Source organism: Cryptomeria japonica, chromosome 11 (genome assembly GCF_030272615.1).
Source record: "Cryptomeria japonica chromosome 11, Sugi_1.0, whole genome shotgun sequence".
Lineage (NCBI taxonomy): Eukaryota > Viridiplantae > Streptophyta > Pinopsida > Cupressales > Cupressaceae > Cryptomeria > Cryptomeria japonica.
In genome coordinates, this window is record NC_081415.1 from 297,614,868 (window position 1) to 297,637,314 (window position 22,447).

Genomic DNA, 22,447 nt, shown 5'->3' on the forward strand with positions numbered 1-22,447 from the left:
AAATTTTTCAATTTTTGTTTACCTTATATATTATTCAAATTGGATACCCCTAATCTCTTTTTTAATCTTATAAGTTTTTCAAAACTTTTAAACTTACAAAATAATAAAAATTTATTTCCATTTGCAAATTAGATATCTCTAATCTTTCTACCTTTAATTAAGAGTTTTCCATTTACCTTATATATTGTTCAAATTGGATACCCCTAATCTCTCTATTTACCATAAGTTTTCAATTTTTGCACCCCTACAGTTTTACTTCTGTCATGCCAATTTCCTTAAAATTTCTTCCCTCTGCTCTTTGTAGCAACTTTCTTGGGCTTAGACACCAGGCCCGAAGGGTATTATAGTACCAAAGTTTTCTAGAACCTGCACCTGGCTTACATACCAGGGTTGAAGACTATTATTAAGTTACCTGCTGCCTCAATCAATGTTTTCACCTGCCATTCGGACATGGTAGACCGTAGCCAAAAACAAACTTGTTGGACAGTATATAACTGAAGTGTGAGTCGGGAACTCAGAAAATTTCAAGAGACGGGAATTTGATTCAAGTGTAGAATAGTTGGGGAATCTTTCAATTCGGAAAATATATAGAACTATAACTGTTACAGGCTAACATCTGGGGAAAAAAATTCAACTTTTGGTTGTGATGAATTTAGGTGAATTTAATGACTACACACATCTAAATTTCATATAAATTTTGCCAACAATTCTAACTTTTGGAAATAGCAAATTAGTCCATAGAAATGTCCCATTCCAAGGCCCTGAAGGAAGTTTCTTACATTTATTTTTAGATCTGAATATAAATAGTTAATGACGCTACTTGATTAAGAAATTCCTGTGCTTGGACACGTTTCATAAGGTAAAACTGTGTTTGTGATGTGCTATTAAAATTTCTATTTGACCCTATTGTGTACTCTCCATATTACCTTCACATGTAAGGAACTTTGAGACTTGCATGCATCTAACTGGATATATTCCCTGCGAAGTTTTTATGTTAGATTACTTTTTGAGAGATTCTTGAACTTATATACTAACATCAGTGAAGTTTGCATTTTAGTTCAGCCAGCTTTGTTTTAAAGAATTCCATCTTTTGTGCTCGCATTGTGTTTTCCATCCTTTCTGTTTTGGCACGACACTATTTTCTCAAATCACAATGTCTTTTTATGTTTTTTTTACTAACTACTTTTTCCTTTTACTCGAAGTTTCATCTTACTGCTACTTTTTGAGATATACTCGTTTCTTGCATATGATGAAAAATTTTCTGTGGGGAAGGTTTCTATTTATGAAGTAGGATGTAGACTAATATTGGACGTGTAATTTCTGTTAAGCATCTTAGATTGCTTTCTATTATTGTAAATTCAGGACTTCACAAATATTTACAGTACAAATAGATTGGTTCTATCCAGACTTCTTACTCTCTGCTATTTACTATAACATCAGGGAAAGCGGGCAGACACTGTAGTTCTTCCACTCGAACTACTACAACAACTAAAACCTTCAGATTTTTTTGATATGCGTGAGTATCATGCATGGCAGAAGCGCCAGCTGAGAATCCTTGAGTTGGGTATTCTAGTACATCCTTATGTTCCTTTGAAACATTCCAGTATTGCTGCAGTAAGGCTCAGAGAAATAATACGGGGAGCAGATGATAAACCTATTGAAATGGGAAAGGATTCGGAGACCATGCAAGAATTGCACAATTTAGTTGTTGAATCAGTTTGCAGGTCAAATGATGGGACTTCATCAAAGTTTTTCCATTGGGTTGATGCCTTTCCTCTAAATTTACACCTCTACCTTATGCTCCTTGGATCTTGCTTTGACCGTACACAACAGACAACTGTTATTGAAGAGATTGATGGGGTGATGGACGTGATAAAGAAGACTTGGGGAGTCCTAGGGTTCAATCAGATGCTTCATAACATTAGTTTTACATGGATTCTCTTCCAACAATTTGTGGCTACAGGCCAAATAGAATTAGATTTTCTCGGAGCGGTAGAAAGTCAGCTAGCAGAGGTTGGCAAGGATGCAAAAGAAGCCAAAGATCCTCTCTACATGAGGGTCCTCAATTCTACACTGGATTCAATATTGGAATGGGCAGAGAAGAAACTTCTTTTTTATCATGATACATTTCATACCAATGGACCCGAGTTTATGCAGAATGTTCTTGGTCTTGCATTGGCAACTGTTAAAATCTTAGTTGAGGATGTTCATCAGGAGAACAAAGAGAAGCTGGACATTTCACGCAATAGGATTGATATCTACATTCGTTCATCCCTCCAGAGTGCATTTGCTAAGGTAGGTATTATTTTGTTGTTGCTAGGGAGCTTAGCATTACTTTTTTACTAGAAACTTTAATTGTCGTGCAACATTCTCTGGCAGAGTATTTTCCATTCTTGTAGATTATTTGTATATTCTATCATAATTTTGCATTATGCTTTATTTCTGCTATTTTGCAAGGAACAGTGGTAATTAGAATCTCTGTTTGTATGCATGGTTTTAGTGGTCAAATATATTGGCGTTTATAATGCAGGGGTACAAAATGAATGCAATATGTATCATCATATTTCACTGTATTTCTCAATGTGCGTCTTCATTTGTTTTACGTGCTTCAGAAATGAGCCAGGCAGCTACAAAGTATTAGTTGTATGTAATTCTAGTTAAAATACATACGGATGCTTGTTTAAGAAGGTGAACACATGTTCATTTTAATCACTGTAAGCCAGCTGTCCTTGTACTTCTCAATGTTTCCCAAACTGTCGCTGAAAAACTAAAGTATGTTGGTGTTTGTTAATATGATGTATGCCTTTTGCAACATTTAAAAAATCCATACAAATCTATCAAATACTATGTTTTTTTGGAAAACAGAAGGTAGGACAGGTAGATGCAAGAAATACACTTTTCAAAGGACAGGGAATGCCAAATCCAGATCTTTTGATAATGGCACGAGATACTTGGGAACTTGCGAGGAAAGAGAAGGACACTTTTAGCCCAGTGTTGAAGTTGTGGCACCCCTTTCCATTAGGCATTGCTGCTGTTACTCTTCATTCTTGCTATGGAAGAGACCTGAAACGGTTCCTATCAGGTGTTACAACATTGACACCTGAGGCTATTCAAGTATTTCTCTCTGCAGAAAATTTAGAGAAGGAACTAGTCCGGATTGCTGTTGAAGACTCAGTGGATTGTGAAGATGGTGGAAAAGCGGTCATGCAGGAAATGTCACCCTATGAGGCTAATTCTACCATTGCATACTTAACGAAAATATGGATCAAAGAGAGACTAGACAGACTCCAGGAATGTGTGAACGGTAGTAAAAAGCAAGAGGTATATTATTTATGCCTTCACTTTCTATTTGTCATCGTTATCTATAGACAGATTTTGCATTCAGGAAACATTCTCTATTTCCTTTATCATCTTTCTTTTTTAAATTAGACTGTTATATTTTAATACAATTTCAAGCAAGCCATTTTTTGTTATTTGTTAAAAATATTCTAAAAATATATATTTTCGTGTAACCAACTATAGAGCGCAGTGATACTTTTAGCTTCTTCCTTCAATATGAGGAAAAGAGAGGATAATTACTCATATACTTGAAATTAATTGTTATCAATTATAAATTAAAGTTTGCACTTTGCAGTGATTGACAAGAGTTTGAAGCAGTGTTCCCTGGGGACTGAACCTAGGGGTTTAGGTGATGTTCCCAACATCTCGCACATCCCAGGGACTTGGGGACTTGGAGGGGACATCCCCTTTTTCTTAAGGATGAACAACCTGTTACATTTGGTGCATGATCTTTTTTTTTTAAATAACTTTACAAGGAAGATAATTCTACAAACCCTTAAAAATATACAAGAAAGAAGATTGTCATTGCAAATTCCACACATTGTATTTACTTTAAAATTTCAACTGCTTCTAGATTGTTCTCTCCCCACAAATGTGCTCCAGGTCCGTACACCCCCCGCCCCCCCCCATCTAGGAAACTTGGAGAAACACTGACTTGATGCATAAAGTTTGAGTATTAGTTTAATTTTTCTCATGTACAATATACCATTACTAGGACACTTCATCCCTTGTGCCTAATCCTCTACGCTTTGTTCTTTTAGTTTTGACTACTGATGTATTGGCTCAATAAATTCTTTTGGCTTTTTGCAAAGAATCCCCTTCAGAGCCACCAAAAACATAGAAGAATAAGATTCTGGACCATCATGAGATGCAAAGGGCACTTGATAAATGACTTTGGCATGACTTTGTGCTGATTAGTCATCGTTTTGTATTTTTGTGCCTTAGATGGTTTCCTAAAAATTTGAGAAAATACTTGACTATAATTAGCCAATTTTTCTCAATGTGGTAGAAGTGAAAAATGAATGTTAAGCATATTTTAGAAGACAATATTGTCTTGACTGTAAGCTTGTTTAGACCAAGGGATCCCTGAGCACTCGAAGGAATCAATAGGGAATGGATTCGCAGGATAACAAGAATTCTACAAAATAATGGTGTCAAGAAAAATGTTCTCAAGGCTGTGATTCCACTGGTCTCCTTTCACACCTAGCGAATTTTGTGAAGCCCTGATCGATGTGAAAGAAAGGTCAATAAAGAAAGTAGTGTTCAAATGGCAGCTTTTCAAAGCATGGGGATCTTACAACTGTCTTATAGCATAGAGAATGTAAGGGTCGTCAATTAAGTTCAATCTAACAATAAGTGTTACATCGAAAACATATGGAAAGGAAAGTCAAAGAAATGAAGATAGCTTCCTCTAGTGTATAGATGGTAGTCTTTGAAAATTTTGGCCCAACATATCACTTGACAACAATGATGACCTCCAGAAACTATTGATCTAATTTAATACAATTTACAACCATTATGGTTTTCCTTGTCTTCTTCACCATCCAAATCATCAGCCTTTCCTTGTTTGCATTTCTAGTTTCCTTTTCCTCTTTTCCATTCACTGTCAAATTCATTCATTTTACTATCTGACTTATCCCTTTTTCCTCCTGCATATCTAGTTTTTAGTTCCATTTTCCATCTCCGCTTCACTTTTTGACAGAATTCATGTCAAAATTCCAGTAATTTCCCTGTCAAAAATCCCAATAAAAACTGTTTCTGTTCTCACTCTACAAATTCCACCTAAAACCAGTTATTGGGCTACACTAAATCAGTCCAGTACTAATTAAAAATACTACAACAAATAGATCAGTGTAGGACGAAAAAATAAACTTTGATTATTCAGCTGCTTAATTCCTTTTCATTGCAACAGTCTGCAAATAAACGATCTCCTAAATTTCTACCCGATGTTTTTTCTGAAACAGAAAATGCCAGAATTTCCATCTTTTGCAGGGATCAAAGAAACGGGACTCGGACTCAGCTCGGACTCGGACTCGGACTTGGACTCAGGACTCGGCGTCAGACTCGGCTCCAGACTCGGCTGGACTCGAGAAAGTGAAAAACTCAAGAAATGTAGAGATTTTTAAAGATTTAAAACTTGTTTCAGACACCCTTTATTGAATACACCTTAAAGACAAAATAACATCATCAAACTCGGCTCATTTGATTACATACACAAGTATACATCAATCACATAAGCATAAACGCAAATTGTAGCTGAAGAAAATAACAAACATAGATATATAAATATTGTCAAATGTATACAATATTACAAAACTCATGGAATAAAAAATACATGTCATCATATGATCATCATCAAATGTTTCATACAAATACCAAAGGTAAATACAACTACAAGCCAATGGCTCAGAGAAGCCTGCACGGCAGCACCCTCCAGCCCCGGCCCCCTGCGAAGGCGTCTAAGGTAGGTCCTAGATGATTGGACAGCCATGGCCGCTCCCCGTGACACCATGCCATGCTCACCAACATCAGGAACATCCGTGTCACTATTTGCCTCTGAATCTCCTGTCTATGCTCGTGCTCTCCGCTCCTCCTCTGCCATGGCTATAGTCTCAGCCTCTATATCTACCTGGTCGATCCAATCAGTGTCAAACTCAAAGGTTAAATTTTCCCTACTTCTATCAACGCAGTTTCCCCTCATATTTTTCGATGGGGGTTTGGGGGCAGCGCCCCCAAGGTGGGGTCAAGTGGCATCGCCCCTTGCGGGGTCAAAGGGCAGCGCCCCTTGGGCGCTCCCTGTCGCAATACAGGGCGGGGTCGAGGGGCAGCGCCCCGCAAGGCCAAAAAAACTTATTATTTAATAAAGGCATCTGGTGTTATTTTTCTATTGGCTGACATGTTGTAACCCTAATTTTTCTCATTCTCAGGCGGAGGTTGTAGTGAACAAAGACGAGACCATTCATTTTAAAGAAACTTTTTAAAATGTTTTTTTTTTGTCATTTTACTTAAAGCTAGGCAGTAGCCGAGTTTGGGGCTCAGGACTCGCCGAGTTTGGCGAGTTTGAGCCAAACTCGCCAACTCGGCGAGTCTGGCGATTTTACTCGCCAAACTCGGACGAGTCCGAGTCCGAGCCCCTAGGACTCGCCGAGCATGACTCGTACTCAGACTCGCCGAGTCTAGGCGAGTCTGGGCGAGTCCCATTTCTCTGACTCTAGATACAATATGAGAAAATAGATTGAACTACATAGGAAATAGAATCTATCAATATGTGGATGACAATTCACAGATCAATACTCATCTAACTATTCTGTAACATTTTCGAACCACTGCTTCGCTTCACATTTGCACCATACTTCAAATATTCTTTCACCATGCATCTCTACGCTTCTTTTTTATACTCAAACACAACTAATCTATGCATTATATATCAACTAGATCAAAAATAATCTCTACTATGTTGGCCAAAAAGGAAATGTAACATGTACATAACATTGACCCAAAATATTTCATGCGGAAGGTAAAGAAGACATCTGAGGGTTCACAGCAAGTCGGCACACCTTCCAAATATCACCAAAAGATTTTACACACAACCACTCGGATCAAAAACACATAAGCCAATACAAACCAATCTGATTAACACAAAATGTCTTAATCCGTACCCAAAAATTAGAATAAGCGGCCCACCATAAAAGAAGCACAACACCTTAGGAATAATAACTAGTAGTCCACAACATCCTTAAAGCAATATCAAGACGAGGAAAGCAATGCATTCCTTCGCACATTCTTGAACCAATACGAAAACCAATCATAGGCAACAATGTCTCTCAAGAACAACCATCCAATCAATTGGAAATCTGAAATCAAACTACCAGAAAAATTTTGCATTAGTCAACATAGCCATCTAAAACATATCCAATGCAAACACATATTCCGGACCATAATACCATTCACTAGAGCAGTCAGCAGCAATAACAACACCACTTCCAGAGAAAACAAAGAACATTACTCCTTCGGAAATACCTCATGTCATCTACCCAATCCATCCAAAAAGAACAACATCAATCTGTAAATAACTCTGTAACATATAACCAATCAAATAGACATCCAGACCAGAGCCAGATGCAATCAGACATCAAGAACACAATCTAGACTAAACTACCAAACACCATACTCTTCTACTACACATCACTTTTTTACCAGCAACACCAAAATCACAATAGTACCGAACCATAACAATACATCTTAGTACATCACAGTACATCCGGACCAACAACACCAACATTCGGATCACATTGACAAGTTTGACATCAATGACAACAAAGACACATGTGTGACACTTGTCACTTGTTATAGTTTTTGGGATACCATGCAACCTCACAATTTCCTGAAAGAGAAAATATGCTACTTGACTTGCATCATTTGTCTTCTTACAAGGTATAAAATGGTTTACTTTAGAATTCAATTCACCACCACAAACACTAAATCATGAACTCTTTGGGTTCGAAGAAGCCCCAAGACAAAATCACTCGAAATATTATCCCATGGTTCCCTTGGCACAAATAAAGACATATATAAACTTGTATTTTTATGTCCTCCTTTTTCTATTTGGCAAACCTTACACATAGCAAAAAACTTGTCCACATCTCACCTCATGTTAGACCAAAAGGATTTCTCACTCACGAATCCAAAAGTCTCATTTCTTCCAAAATGTCCATCCAACCCACTTGAGTGCATATCTTTCTCACAATCTTTTCTCTCCTCAATCCAAAGAGGATGCAAAGTTGAGAACCATTAAATATGAAGTTGTCAAATAAAAAGTCGTCTTCAAATGGACACATATCTATATGGTCTCGACTTTTGAGAACTGCATAGATGCTGCCAAAATATGGATTGTTTTCATATTCATCCTTCATTTCTTCAAAGCCAACCAACCCATAACTCATTAAAACCAATAAATGATTGCTTTTGCTTAAAGTGTCAACCACTACACTGATTTTGCCACTCATATGCTACACAACAAAGGTGTAAGCCTACAAGAATGAAGCCCATTTGGCATGCTTTTGAGATAGTTTACCGAATGAATTCATGTATTTCAAGGATTGATTGTTGATCATCGAAATGAACTCTCTATGTAGAAGATAATGCCTCCAATATTTTAGTGCTTGCACCACAACATAGAATTCTTTATCATAGGTAGGTAGAATACTTCTTTTTAGCTTCATTTAATTGCTCACTAACAAAAGCCACAAGTTTTCCATCTTGGCTTAACACTCCTCCAATAGCTACTCTCGAACCATCATAAGCCATTATAATTTTTTTGTCAAAGTCGAGCAAAGGAAGAATAGGTGCTTCAATAACCTTCCTTTTGAGTTGTTCAAAGCTCACATCAGCTGCTCTTGTCCAAGTAAAAACCTTTCCTTTGGTGTGATCAATAGGGTGCATTTATGCCACTAAAATTCGTAAGGAATCTCTTATAGAAATTCACCAATCCATGGGATCTCTTCACCTCAGTAATACATTGAGGTGTAGATCACTCAAGAATAGCTTTAACATTTTCTAGATTCATGCTCAATCCATCAACTGAAATAACACTACCCAAAACTACCAGCTTTTCCTTGCAAAATTCACTCTTTTCAGGGTTGATAAACAATTTCTCTACTCTTGAGTATGTCAAGCACCACTCTGAAATGTTCTACATGCTCCATATTTTTACTATGATTAGTTTCTCAATGTGCAATCTATGATTGGTTGAGATTTCATCAAAATAAATTACGATAAGTTTTCCAATGTGCAAGCTAAATACCCTGTCCATTTTTTGCATGAAGGTAGCTGGGGCATAGGACAATCCAAAGGGAATCACTACCCGCTCACATCTCATCCTTGGTTTTGAAGGCAGTTTTCCACTCTCTCCATCTCGAATTTGAATCTAATGGTATCCACTCCTAAGGTCAAACTTGGAGAAGACTTTGACATGTGACAAGCAATCTAATAGATCATCCATTGTAGGTAGTGGATATTGGTACTTTACAATGATTTTGTTAATTACTCTAGAATCCATACATAATTGCCATTTTCCTCCTTTCTTAGGGGAGAGCAGAGCAAGTGTGGCACATGGACTCATGCTTTCTCTTACAAATCTCTTCTCTAATGATTTAGTAATTTCTTTCTCATTTCCTCATTTTCTAGAGAAGTCATGCATGCTACAAGTAGCCTCATTTGGTAATTTGGTACCTAGAATTAGATCAATTTGAAGTAATGTTTTTGGTAGGAGACAAACCAGCTGGCAGATCAGATGGCATCAAATCAGAATATTCTTGCAATAAATTTTGCACCTCTAATGGGATTGTTTGCTGAGATGATTTCTCCTTTCCTAGAGGTTACAAAAGATAACAAACTTCTCCGTTAGATTCTCTAAAAAACTCTTTCCAACCCACTATAAATAGAGGCAAAGCTGCTGTTTCAGTTCTTCCTTCTTTAAAAGGTTTCAAGATATGGTTTTTACCCTCTCGTTGTATCTTATAAGTGTTTTCTCTGTCACGGTGAATCACATTCCTATCATATATCCAAGGCCTGGCTAATGGAAAGCATCCATTGGCACTACATCACACACCACCTTGTATTTATACAAACGACTTTTGAAGTCAACTAGACATGATTGATTCACGAGCACACTATGATTCTTTTTCAAGCAACAATTTTATAAGGATTCAGTTTCAGAATACAAACAAGCTGTAGTTTTTGCACCACTTCTATACTTACCAAGTTATCAGTAAACCCACTATCCACAGTCATCTTGCACACTTTATCTTTACACTGGAAGTGTGTTCGAAACATGTTTCTTCTCCAATCAGAAATGGGGGCTACTTTGCCTCCAGCTATCAAGGTTATACTCAACATAAAATTCTCACCCATTTTGCTTCAAATTCTTTAGAAGAATTCTTCTCCTTCTTCTTGGTTCACCATCGTTCTCTTGGGGTGTTGTGGGTAGTCTATAGCCCTGTGGACCTCAGTACAAATAAAGCACCTCAAAGGCTTCCAAATTCTGGAAGATTGTTGTCCTTGTAATTTGCCTTCTAAAGCCACCCCTCCCTTGGAAGTCTGGCTTCAAATTATCTTCTGGCTCTTCTTCATTGGTTGTTTTGGAGGAATTTCCTCTTCCTCTATTTGAATTTTTGTCACCTCTTTTTTGTTAATCACCTTTCCCAACCTATTCAATTTTTCCTCCACTTTCAAGGCTAATTGAGAAGCCTCATAGGCTTATCATAATATTTACTTTGAGCAGGGCTAACTCGTTTTAAGTTGAAATCTAAGTCTGTTAATGTATCAGACTACTGCATGCTCATCATCCTCTTGTAAATTAGTCCCAATTTGCAACTTCAAAAATTATTCAGTGTAGGCTGATATGGAAGACTCCTTTTTCATCAGATTTTCAAATTCTTAAAAAAACTTTGCTAATAATCTGAACCCAGGAATTTAGCTTCAAATGTTTTAAAATCTTTGGCCATAGTTTGATTTTCTCTTTTCCTTGTCTTCTCCTAACATTTTGGAGATTCACCCACCATAGAGCAGCATGAGACTTCATTTTAGAATCTACAACTTTGACCCTTTGTAGATCAGTCTCCTCAATTCCTTCCATGTCATAAAACTTTTCCAACTCTTGAATCCGATCTAGGAACACTTCTAGACTCAATTCTCCTTTGAAACCAGGGACTTCAAATGATGCGGATCAAGCCCTTGAACCTGCAAATTAGTTTCCAAAGTAAAATACTAAGTGATGCAGTTCTGTCCCTTAAACCTGCAAATTGGTGTCCAAAAGAAAATACCCTGTTCTGTATTAACTTACACATGTAAACACTGTCAAATGGCAGAGATCCAAATAGTCATGAAAATCAACCATTAGTGATCCATACAAATATACTCACTAAGTTATTTAGACTTGAATATTATATTCATACTCAGAAACTACTACAAAGACAACCATAGAATTGATTCACAGTCTACATAATATCCAACCCCTGGCTGTGTGTTTCTTTTCCCCCCTATTCTTATCACCAGTACCCTCCAAAAACTGAGTTTCCTAATTACCTATCCGTCCTGTCCTCTACTGCCTGAACAGTTATTCCAACCTATTTTAATTATTCAAACCTAAAAATAGAAAGCATGTAATAGCTGTAGTATAAAAGTTTGGCAGCAGCAAAACTGCTGAACTGTGAACTAAAATTAGTAAAAATAAAGCCCTAAAAAAACTGACGTATTCCACTAACTGGTTGTGGCAAGGAGGAAGTTAAGGAAGACGCTTTGCATCATTTGGGATGATGAGTTCAAATTGTTTAGAATCTTAATGGTGTTTGTAAATGGATCTTATTTAATTGGGAATCATAGGCAATTTCCTATATAAAAGCATGGTTCCAATAAGCAATAAAGAATGATATCACGGAATTCTTCAAGATGATAAAGTGAACCCTATTTTGGAGTATGCTAGGAAGTAAGAATTTTTTAATAATCTAAGAAATATACATATCGTCTTTCACTGAATTGTTGCTTTTTCAGTCATGAAATTTAAGGATATTGGAAATTGCAATTGTTTGTTCTACTATTGGAAAAGTATTATTGATGGAATTTCTTTTGTAAATGTAGAAAAATTAATAGTGATGTTCATAGGGAATGTGTACACAGTGTACAATGTCAATTATAATGTTTCAATAAGATTGGTTATCTGACTATGTATAAGTGTTTGTGGGCTTTAGGTAGTTATAACTTATAAGTGTCGGTTGGTTGACAGTTGTGTTCTTGACAACCACTGGGTTCTTTAAATAGATTATGTATTGGCAAGGAAAAGAGTATGATCTAGTCAAATCAGTGTCAATCCGACTAGATCATATTTTTTTCCTTGCTGATACGTAATATATTTAAAGGGCCCAACAGTTGCCAAGAAGAACACAACCATCAACCAACTAATGCTTATAGGTACCCGGCACCAACAAACATTTAATACATAGTCGGATAACCAATAGTATCAAAACATAATAATAGACATTGTACACTGACTACAGATTGGAGTTCAAAGAATTGAGTATTGTTTTTCCTAAGATCATGTTTGAATTATATAGAAAATGAGGTAATTATAGGAAGTTGTTTGTTCAACAGGTATGGAGTCCAAAGAGTGCCCAGGAGCAATATGCATCATCAGCAGTGGAAGTTCTAGCTATTATTAAAGATTCATTAGATGCATTTTTTAAGTTTTCTATACCTAATCAGTTGGACTCTCTTCTTTACCTTGTTTCTGGACTTGAAAGATCTCTACAATGCTATATTTCCAATGCAAAATCTGGATGTGGTAAGGCACTATTCTCCTCTAGAGATTCAGGCTTAAGTCGTGAAACTTAGAAGATAGCAGACCTAATAACATTTGCACATTCTTCGTCCTCCTATTATGAAGCATCATTTGTTATTAGTTTACTGTCATTCATCATAATCTTTTCATGTTTGCAGGATCCAAGAATAGTTATCTCCTGTCTTTTCCGTCACTGACAAGATGCAAGAAGGAAACAAAGTGTTTTGGCCTGTGGAAAAGGAAGAAGAAATCCCCTGTATTTCAGAAAAGCAAAAGCAGCAGAGGTTCGAAATGTTTAAAGACCCCAATCTTTCGTAGAAGCAAAAGTTTGGGAGGGTCAGTAAGTTGTTTACAGTCTACTAAAGGTGCTACATTTGGTTTGGCACAATTGTTTGTTCGCATGAATACCTTGTATCACATTCAATCTGAACTCAATTCGCTAGACCAAGTTATATCTCATGGTCCAAAAAATCATATCCCAAATGAAACTAGCCTTTCAGATTCAACTCCTAAGGCTGCATTGAGTCTGCTTGAGATCAATTTTAATCATGCTCGAGCTGATATAGAGGATGGAATTCAGAAGCTTTGTGAATGTGCAGCCTACAAGGTTGTTTTCCATGATTTGAGGTGTGTTCTAATTGAAGGCTTATATAATGGAGGTGTGTCAACTTCTAGAATCGGCCCTGTTCTCATAAAACTTGAACTAAATCTACAGATCATAAAAAATTCAGTCAAAGACAAAATGTGGGATTGCATAATTGATGCGTTAACGAAGACTACATTTGAAGGATTTCTTTCAGTATTGCTGGCAGGAGGTCCGACTCGTGTATATTCAAAACATGATTCTCAAATGATTGAGGAAGACTTAAAGTCTCTTAAAGACCTGTTTATAACTAGTGGGGTGCCATCGGAAATGGTAGAAAATGCAGCAACAAGCACTTCAAAAATTTTGCTCCTGTTTTCTTCCAATACAGAAGATATTATCAAAAAACTCAAAGCTGCACTTTTTGAAGCAACTGGACGAAGTTCAACCACGTCAAGGTTACCTCTACCTCCTACATCAGGTGTATGGAGCTTGACAGACCCAAATACTATTTTGCGTGTCTTATGTTATCGAAATGATTATTTGGCTTCACACTTTCTGAAGAAAACTTATCGCCTACCAAAAAAGATTTAACAATTGATACAGCCAGTCTGTAGTCTGAATGTGATCCCTTGTGTATTTTTCATAACATATAATCAATATAGAGTGAATTTGGAAATCATTTGTCAATGGAACCAAATGATTTAGGAAGAAGAAAAGGCAGTTGGACTGTCTCAAAAAGGCTACTGAAAGGAGTTCTCTTGTAAAAAATTTCACTTGGTTTATCACATTAGAAGATTGATTATTCTTTGATATGTTCGGCTGTCATATTCCTCCTTAACTTTTGCATGGTTCAATTAAATATGAATGAGATTTTTTCAGTAATGTTTTAAATCCTCGATTCTTGCTGTTTCATCTTAATTGTATGTATATTGGCACTTAAATTTGGTGAGATAAGTACCTCTGAGCATATTAGGATTAGATCCATTCTGGCTATTGAAATAATAGCTTGGGGTTGAATGAAACCTGTAGAAAGCATGAACTACAACGGAGATAGTTTGGTCAATCCATGATCAACTGTAGGACTAGTCTTTTCCTTAGGATGAAGACAACAACAATTACTTAACATTACCAAACCTAAAGGAAAATGCAATATTCAATGACAGAAACATAAGATAGAGAATGCCAGATAATCGAAAAATGTATAAACGAGATTTTAAGTTAGTTTAACAATGGGAAAATGTATGTAGACCCAAAATGCTCGGCAGCTCAGGTATTTAATGACATAAAAAACCCGAACTATTCGAATACAAAGGCATCCAATTATCCCTATTGTTATTAGTGTTTCGGATTCTGAAATTGAAAATTGTGAAGATGGCAATGTCAACTTCACCTCAAAAAAAATTGGCTTCAAGGGCTCGGTTATAGAGGGGTGGTGATGTCTGATGGGAAAGAGTGTTGTGGCTATTTTGGCATAGGAATTTACATATAAAACTGTGAAATTGAAAGGAAATCATAAATAAGATCCACTACTAGAAAGGGTAGAATAAAGTCTACAAATTAAAAGCAGAAGGAAAGAAACATAGAGTGGGAAAGTGAAAACATTTACTTGAAAAGGAGCAGATCAATTTAGAAATTTTGTCATGCAATATTTTGGGTTTGGTTGAAATAAAATTCAAAATATCAAAACAAAGATTTGATTTGATTTTCGCATCCAGGATTCAGCTAAAACATAATGAAAGTATACTAGTTGAGAACAAATATCAAATTTGAAAGTACAAATTTATAAATTTATTGGTCAATGAATGCTTGTTAAGGTGTTCATCATTCCATCTCCAAGGTGCATCTCAGTGAAAAGTATAATTGTTAACAGAGATCACCCCATAAATGTTATAACAAAAACTAACGCTGAAGAAATTGGACAAGAATATGTATGCCTAGCAAAATAGGATATCAAATATGATGAGGAAAAATTGGCCTTAGCAAGACTCTCGGGCAAGATAAGAAAAGGTGTTAGCTAAGGATAGTAATTAGAAAGATATCTAAAGGAGGTCATTGAAATGATACAACACACTATTATCATTAATACAGATAATGTTTTGAACATTACTAAAACTTGGAAGCTTTTAGTCCATAACATTAATCAAGTTAGTAATTAATTACACCGTAGAATTTGAAACAAAATTATCAAATAAGAATTTAGAAGGCCTAATCATGGCAAAGAGACAGTAAGGCTTCTTTAGTTGAAAAGTTCTTAATTTGGTTGGAGATTCAGTAATTTGTTTTGTGCTTGAGAATTTGTTATAATTTCTTTAGGCTCTAGAACAAAATTTATTTCACTATACAAGATTTATCATTTAGTTTGGAATAGGCATTATAATCTTAATAATTTCTTTGGACGAGGTGGAATACATATTTAAGCTTCTTTTTTTTTTGGAAACTAAGGTATCAACATATATGTATCTACTTAACTAAGGAATTGGTATGTATTGTAAAATTTTGATAATAGCTTCATTTTCTGTTTTTCCTCAATTCTAATGAAGTATGTAGTCATGAGGTTAGAGATGAAGATAATTTTCTATTTGAATGAGTCTAAATTGTTTTCTTTTTTATTCTATTTTGTGAATTTTTTATAAGTTAATAAAAAGTTTGGAATATCTTTATTTGAAAAAATGTTTTCTAACTAACTAATTCCTTGGTGGGATACTATTTCATGGTAAGCTAACTTAGGTCCTAGTATTCTTTTTAGAAGCCTTAGTTGTCAATTAGGTCATATCTTATCTTTTGGCATTTAATTCTTGTGTCTTAAGTCATTTAATATTTGTTTTAGTTAGTTGTCTCATGTTATAGGATTAAGACAAGTGTAAACATCTTGTTTAATCCTATCATTTAACTTGCCTATATAAGCAAGACTATTGTACACTTTGTAATTGTAAGGACCTCCATAATATGAAATTAACAAAATCCAAGTAATATACATAATTATACAATCATTTAAAACATTTTGCTAATGAAATTATATTTCGACATAAAGTTTGAGTACGTAAGCCAATAACAAGACAGAACATAAGGAAAAAAATTCCTTGAGACTGTAAGGTACAAATTGTGATGACAAACCTAACAGGGACTCCCAATATCTATCTCCCTCGAGCACACCATGAGTGAGAACATTGTGGAAGTGCTTACCACAAAATATTACTCCTTTGGGATTCTTCCTGACATGAAAAATACTCAACCCAGCATGAGGATGTAATACTCAATCCGGCACGAGGATGTCTAGCAATCTGCAACTAGTGATAGTAATCGAATCTATGTAGCACGATATATTTACATTCTAATATCATGATATGGAAGAGAGTAATGAAACAACGATCAAAATTAGTAACATAAACTAATATTAAAATTGACCAAACAAGCTTTTAGATCTAAATAAACTTAAAGACTACATTGAAGCTTCCCACGGTTTCCAAAATGCATGTTTGCCATTAAAAGAACACTTTTAATCCTCCCAAAAAAAATTCTATTAAATATAAAGGAAGTTTACATCATGTCAACTTCATTGAATAATATACCACAAAAAAACAGTCTGATAATAAGAAAATCATCATGTTAGCACCTATCTAGCAAAGTATGCATGTCCAGACTATTAACAAAATTACATCACTATTTGTAATAAAGATGCATTAAAACATATAATCTCAAAAGCCTCAATCCTGATTGTTTTCATCTACATCATAAAACCATGTTGTCTACCCAATTGATCCCTCCATCCATCTCTGAATCTTCCCCCCATTACTGGGGATTGGAACAGCCTCTGGGAACTCTGTCACCACTGCAACTGGAACATCAGGAGCTGCGACTGCAAGTGGAACTATTGGAATGGCTCTTTCTATTCTCTTTCTATTTTCTTCCTACTCGGTGATGAAATTGGAGACCAATTTCAAAGGGATTCTTGTCCTCTGTGCACCTCATCCATGAAAAACCATGTGAAATCTTCCGTGTAAACACCCTAGTAGTACCATCCTTAAGCAACTTCTCAAACTTTTTCTTTGGCAGTCTCATGACTACTATGACCTGCCAAAAAACATTATAGATTATGAGTCTCCTGAGTGACTCGGTGAGCATTCTTCATTTGCCATTAAAAACATCGTCATTTTGAGAGGATTGACACATAGCCTACCGCACTTTCCTAGCCCATAACAGTACAATTGATAGATATACCAAATAAACTCCAAACTTCTTTAGCAAAGAAACAGTCAAAGAAGATATGAGTAACAGATTCAGACACTCTACAACAAGCATAGATATTAGGTTCTCCATCAAGCTTAAAGACAAGCAGCCTATGCAACAGGAGGCACCACATAAAACACTTATTTTTAGGTTCCACAGTCTACCCCACATATTACCAAGGAATTTACTCCATGTGGAAGAGCCATGATTCACATTCCAACACCAATTAAGGTGCTCAAGTATGTCTTATTTATCAGCAAGTTGTGTATAAATGTCCTTAGCTTTAACACCATGAAGAAAAGATCCATTAGGTCATTTAAATTGGGTACATTTCCATCATTACTCTCACACTCCTTGGGAAGGGAGAGGACAGTACATGCCTTCCTCATCATAGTAAATATTCTTCATTGAGATTGGGGAACATCAAACTTAGAGCATAATTCAATCCAAGAAATTAAATGTCCATCCTTCAAAATATCACTAAAACACCTTATCCCCTTAGCTTCCCAACTCTTGGCCGAGAAACCCTAAATGAGTGCAACGGGTTTTCCATTATGATACAGATTCCACCAAATATACCGTTCACCACAAATCTTCTTGTCATCACTAATGATGTTATTGTGAGAGATCAGGTGCCTAACACCTTCCTAGACTTTCCATATTGCTTTGAATACCATAGATCTAGTTGGCTTGATAGTGAACTGCCCAGCTTTCAAATCATTAAGTGGGAGGGATTTCCAAGCCGGGCTTTGTTTCATAACAGACTTGGATATATTGTGTCTAACAAGGACCTTCCAAGGCTCCATTCCTTGTAAAGCCTTAAAGATCCATTTAGCAGCCAAAGACATACCTTGCAACCTAAGGTCCTTTAACCCAAGACCCCCTTTATTCTTTCTCATAGTACACCAACTCCATCTAATAGAATGCTTCTTTTTATTACCTTTTCCATCCGACCAAAGAAAGTCCCTAACCTTCTTTTGAACATGATTCCACTGATAATTGCAAAATAACCAAGTCGGAGTGTAATAAATATTATACGACGACAAAACCTTCTGTTAAACCTATATCCTTCCTACCAAGGTGAGGTACTATAATGTCCCCACTTTCGGAGTGACCTACCAGGATGGGGAATTCACCTGACACCCATCTCCACCGGTGAATTCTAGTGTTTGGGGATGATTTACTTGCCAAAGGGAATCATACACTTAATCATTTTTATGACTTTGGTAAGTTAATAAAGTAACTTTATAATTTAAAGTTATAAAAGTAACTTTTTCTAAAAATAGAAAAAGTTAAGTTATAAGTTGTTTATTTTAAATAACTTTATATTACTCCCTTGGCACACTTTCCTAAGTGAATTTTGTTTTAAAAAGTGGCCCCATCCAATGATAAGCTGACCCCACAAGCTGAGCGAACCATTATGAAGCCCAAAGATTCCATTTGGAATCTTTTAAGATGTCATGTAAGGTTCGATCTAGGGTTTGGAGTAGGCCTGGAATTTGACGGTCACCCCTACCTGTCATATGAATTTTTTATAATGGTTTAGTCATTTCAATGCCTTTCATTTGACGTTTTAAGAAAAATATTAACTGTCAAAAAATATAAAAGTAGAAGATTGAAGCCACACCAAAATCCAATGCACATCTTTCTTGGGAAGAAATGAAAATAATTGTCTTAATGAGAAAATAATGATAAATTAGTAATATATGCAAAAATCTTAAATTTACTAAATAAGTTTCTAAATTAATACACTAATATATATTAGATATTAACATTAAATGATAATCAATTAATAATTACTAAAACATTAAAATTTTAAAATTATATATATTATGACAAGTTTCTATAATAATCTTATTAAATATATTTAAAAAATTAAATTGACTAAGTTTCTAAATTCATATATAAAAAAATAGAATATATTGTAAAAATTCATATTAAAATATTTTATCAATTATATTATATCATTTCAATTATGACAAGTTTCTAAATTCATATGAAAAAATAGAACTATTCTAAAAAATCATATTAAAATATTATAAAATTAGAAACAACTACATCCTTCCATATTCTAAATCCTTCCATTTCAAAATATTCTAAATAAATTTGTATTTTTATAATAAACATTCTAAACTAGTATATATATTACCTACTATATTTTTTTACAGTTTATTTATAATTTGAAGTTATATATATATGGTTTTAGAAAAAAATAGCATGTCAATGTATACGTTCTACTAATTCCAGGCCTAGTTTGGAGGCTTATAAGACTTGTACGTGCCAATTAGGGAGGTATGCTTTTGGAAAAGTATTGAATCTTTTACCTTGCAGCAGTCTGTCATTGCAAGAACAACTTGAGGAAACCTGATTGGAGACGAAAACCTTTGATCTAGGCCTAGTTGGACGATACCCCAGCCATTCACATTACATCGGCACTCAGAATTAACCTCATATTTGGCCATTTGGGGTCACAAATCAAAGGTTATTGATTGTAACAGGAATTATAGGGTGAGAACCATAGATCATAGCAAATTGGAGGGTCTCTACAGCAAAATAAGTGCATTTATGACAGTCGTACTACTCCAGGTAGCTGGTCGTACCATTTTGGGCAGCCTGGGGTTCCAAATAAAATAATTGGAGGGTTTGGAGAATTAGAATTGCTTGTGATTTCATTGTTGGGGTCTAAATAAGAGATCACAGTAGGTTTGGAGGGAAGAAAATATCAAATCTGAGCAGTAGCAGCAAATCATTGGGGAAAAAGGTCACAATTTGGGAATCTTACCTGGCAACATTTTGGAATTCTTAGCTGACTTGCTATTTCTTCTCATATTTTGTTTTGGTAATTCATTATTAGTCAAATAAAGATCATTGGAGCTGTTGCAGTGCTTTGAAAGCTTTTGTTTCAGTAATTAATGCATTTTGGGTCAATAAATGGAGCTCATCCAGGCAGGCGTTAGACTCCTGGTAAGACAATTGGGCTTAATATCTCTAATTTAGTAAATTATTCTGATTTCTTTAAAAGCTGCAATAAAAATCAGAATCTTGAATTTAGTTCAGTTGATATTCTTTATGTTTGGCATCTATTTTCCTATAAGCATTGTCTATCATTCTCGCATAAAACATCAAAACTTCAAAATTTCAAAACCTCATCAAATTCTAAAGTAAACAATTCGCTGGTCAAAGAATTGGAATTTGTAAACAAACAGCAGATTGGATCAGATTTCTAGTCAGGGATTTTTCAGTGGTATCAGAGCGATGATCCTGCCAGCCTAGGGGTCATCAGAGTAATTCTATGCAGCGGGGCAGATTTGGTACCTACAAATATTACACACGCAAGAGACCTAAAGTGGATTTAAATTTTGTCACAACCACCCTTTGAGACTAATATGGGTGATATACCTGAAGGACAGAGGAGCCCACCTAGACAAGAGAGACAGATTCCACTCAATCCTGATGAGATTATGAGGAGCTTGGCTGAAGCACATCCATGAATTGTTGAAGCAATCAATAGGTTACAGGACACACTTGACAAAATGGATTTGGGAAATAATAGGGGAAAGCACAGGAGCCGTAGCAGGACAGTATCAGTTGCAAAAAGTATGGGCAGCGGTAGAATTCCATCTTCCCTAAGTAATGCATCCATCTCACCACGAAGGGACAGGACCCATACTAGGACAGCGGATAGACTTATGCTCCCATGGTTCACTCCTAGAGATGTACCACCGTTGGTTGAGCCTCATAATGGAATCACCTTCCAAGACACAGTTATGGCTGCCAGCGATGAGTGGGCACATCTACCAGCACATGTTAGAGATGCATTCTCGTTGCATCAATATTGTATGCAACGTCGTAATTCCATGAGGGGACAGAATGACAGGGAACCCAGACAGCAATGGAATAATGATCTGAAGAAGGCTACAGATAAGCTGATTTTATCCACTTTTGATGGTAGCGGTTCCACTAGTGCACATGTGTGGGTTCACAAGCTAGATATATACCTCTCATTGAAACCCATATTTGAAAATGAGGCCATTCAGATTGATGTCCTACATTTAGAGAGTGTCGCATATAACTGGTGGTACCATAGATTGGTCATGCAGAATTCACGCTCTCATTTATTCATTCGTAGAGTTCACAAAGAGGTTGATTTCCAGATTTGACAGGAAAGATGTGGAACTTTATTACAGGGATTTACCTCTCCTGAAACAGTCGAGACATGTGGACACATATATTAATGAATTTCAGCATATTGCAATGATGGTACCTAAGATGCCTGTTAGGAGGGTAATTATGCTCTTCATAGAGGGACTTCATGAGAGATATCGTGGTTTGGTTAAGGCTTTGAAGCCTAAGACTTTGCAGGAGGCTATACATCTTACCTTGGACTTGGACACCACAGCTCCACCTTCTACATCTCAACAGAACAGGAAATCTTCTGAAGGTTCTAAACCTTCTCAGAGTTCATCTACACAGTTACCCAATGCACCACCTCCTCTTAAGATGGATCATGAGTCATAGAATGAATTAAGGAGGAAGAAATTGTGTTTCTCATGCAAGGAGCCATGGGAACCAGGTCATAGATGCCTTGGAAAAGGCAAGGCACATCTTATAGAGGTCTTTTCTGATGGCGAGGATGAGCAGATGCGGGATACAGGTGATGAGGATACATTGGCTTCTGCCAACGTTACGATTGCATCATTATCCGGAGTACCTTGGTATTACCCCTTTCGATTGAAAGGAACTCTTAGGGGGCAGCTAGTGGATTGCTTGGTTGATACTGGTGCTACTTACAACTTCCTTAGTGAGAAGATTGTAGAGAAATTTGGATTACAGGATGAGAAATTTTTAGGATTTAGAGTGATAGTTGCTAGTGGTAATATCTTGAGTTGCACTATGAGAGTTTCTCAACTTAGCCTTCAGTTGGGAACTTATCTCTTGGCTGATGATTTCTATGTGATACC

The 22,447-nt window shown here is 36.0% G+C and overlaps 1 protein-coding gene across 1 annotated transcript; it reads left to right on the plus strand.

Annotated features, from left to right (window-relative positions):
• The first annotated feature begins 255 nt into the window (after nucleotides 1–255).
• Nucleotides 256–14,098, plus strand: LOC131072370 (protein unc-13 homolog). The gene is made up of 5 exons (XM_058008517.2): nucleotides 256–501; nucleotides 1,441–2,295; nucleotides 2,866–3,321; nucleotides 12,487–12,676; nucleotides 12,832–14,098. The coding sequence occupies exons 2-5, from the start codon at nucleotides 1,513–1,515 to the stop codon at nucleotides 13,848–13,850; spliced, it is 2,448 nt and encodes an 815-aa protein (XP_057864500.2). The 5' UTR covers nucleotides 256–501; nucleotides 1,441–1,512; the 3' UTR covers nucleotides 13,851–14,098.
• The last annotated feature ends 8,349 nt before the right edge of the window (nucleotides 14,099–22,447 follow it).

Excerpts from the sequence above, each read along its gene's own strand:
- LOC131072370 (XM_058008517.2), top strand. The coding sequence starts at position 1,513 with ATGCGTGAGTATCATGCATGGCAGAAGCGCCAGCTGAGAATCCTTGAG. Across the intron at positions 3,322-12,486 it reads ACGGTAGTAAAAAGCAAGAG|GTATGGAGTCCAAAGAGTGC; the intron begins GTATATTATTTA and ends TTTGTTCAACAG. Across the intron at positions 12,677-12,831 it reads CAATGCAAAATCTGGATGTG|GATCCAAGAATAGTTATCTC; the intron begins GTAAGGCACTAT and ends TCATGTTTGCAG.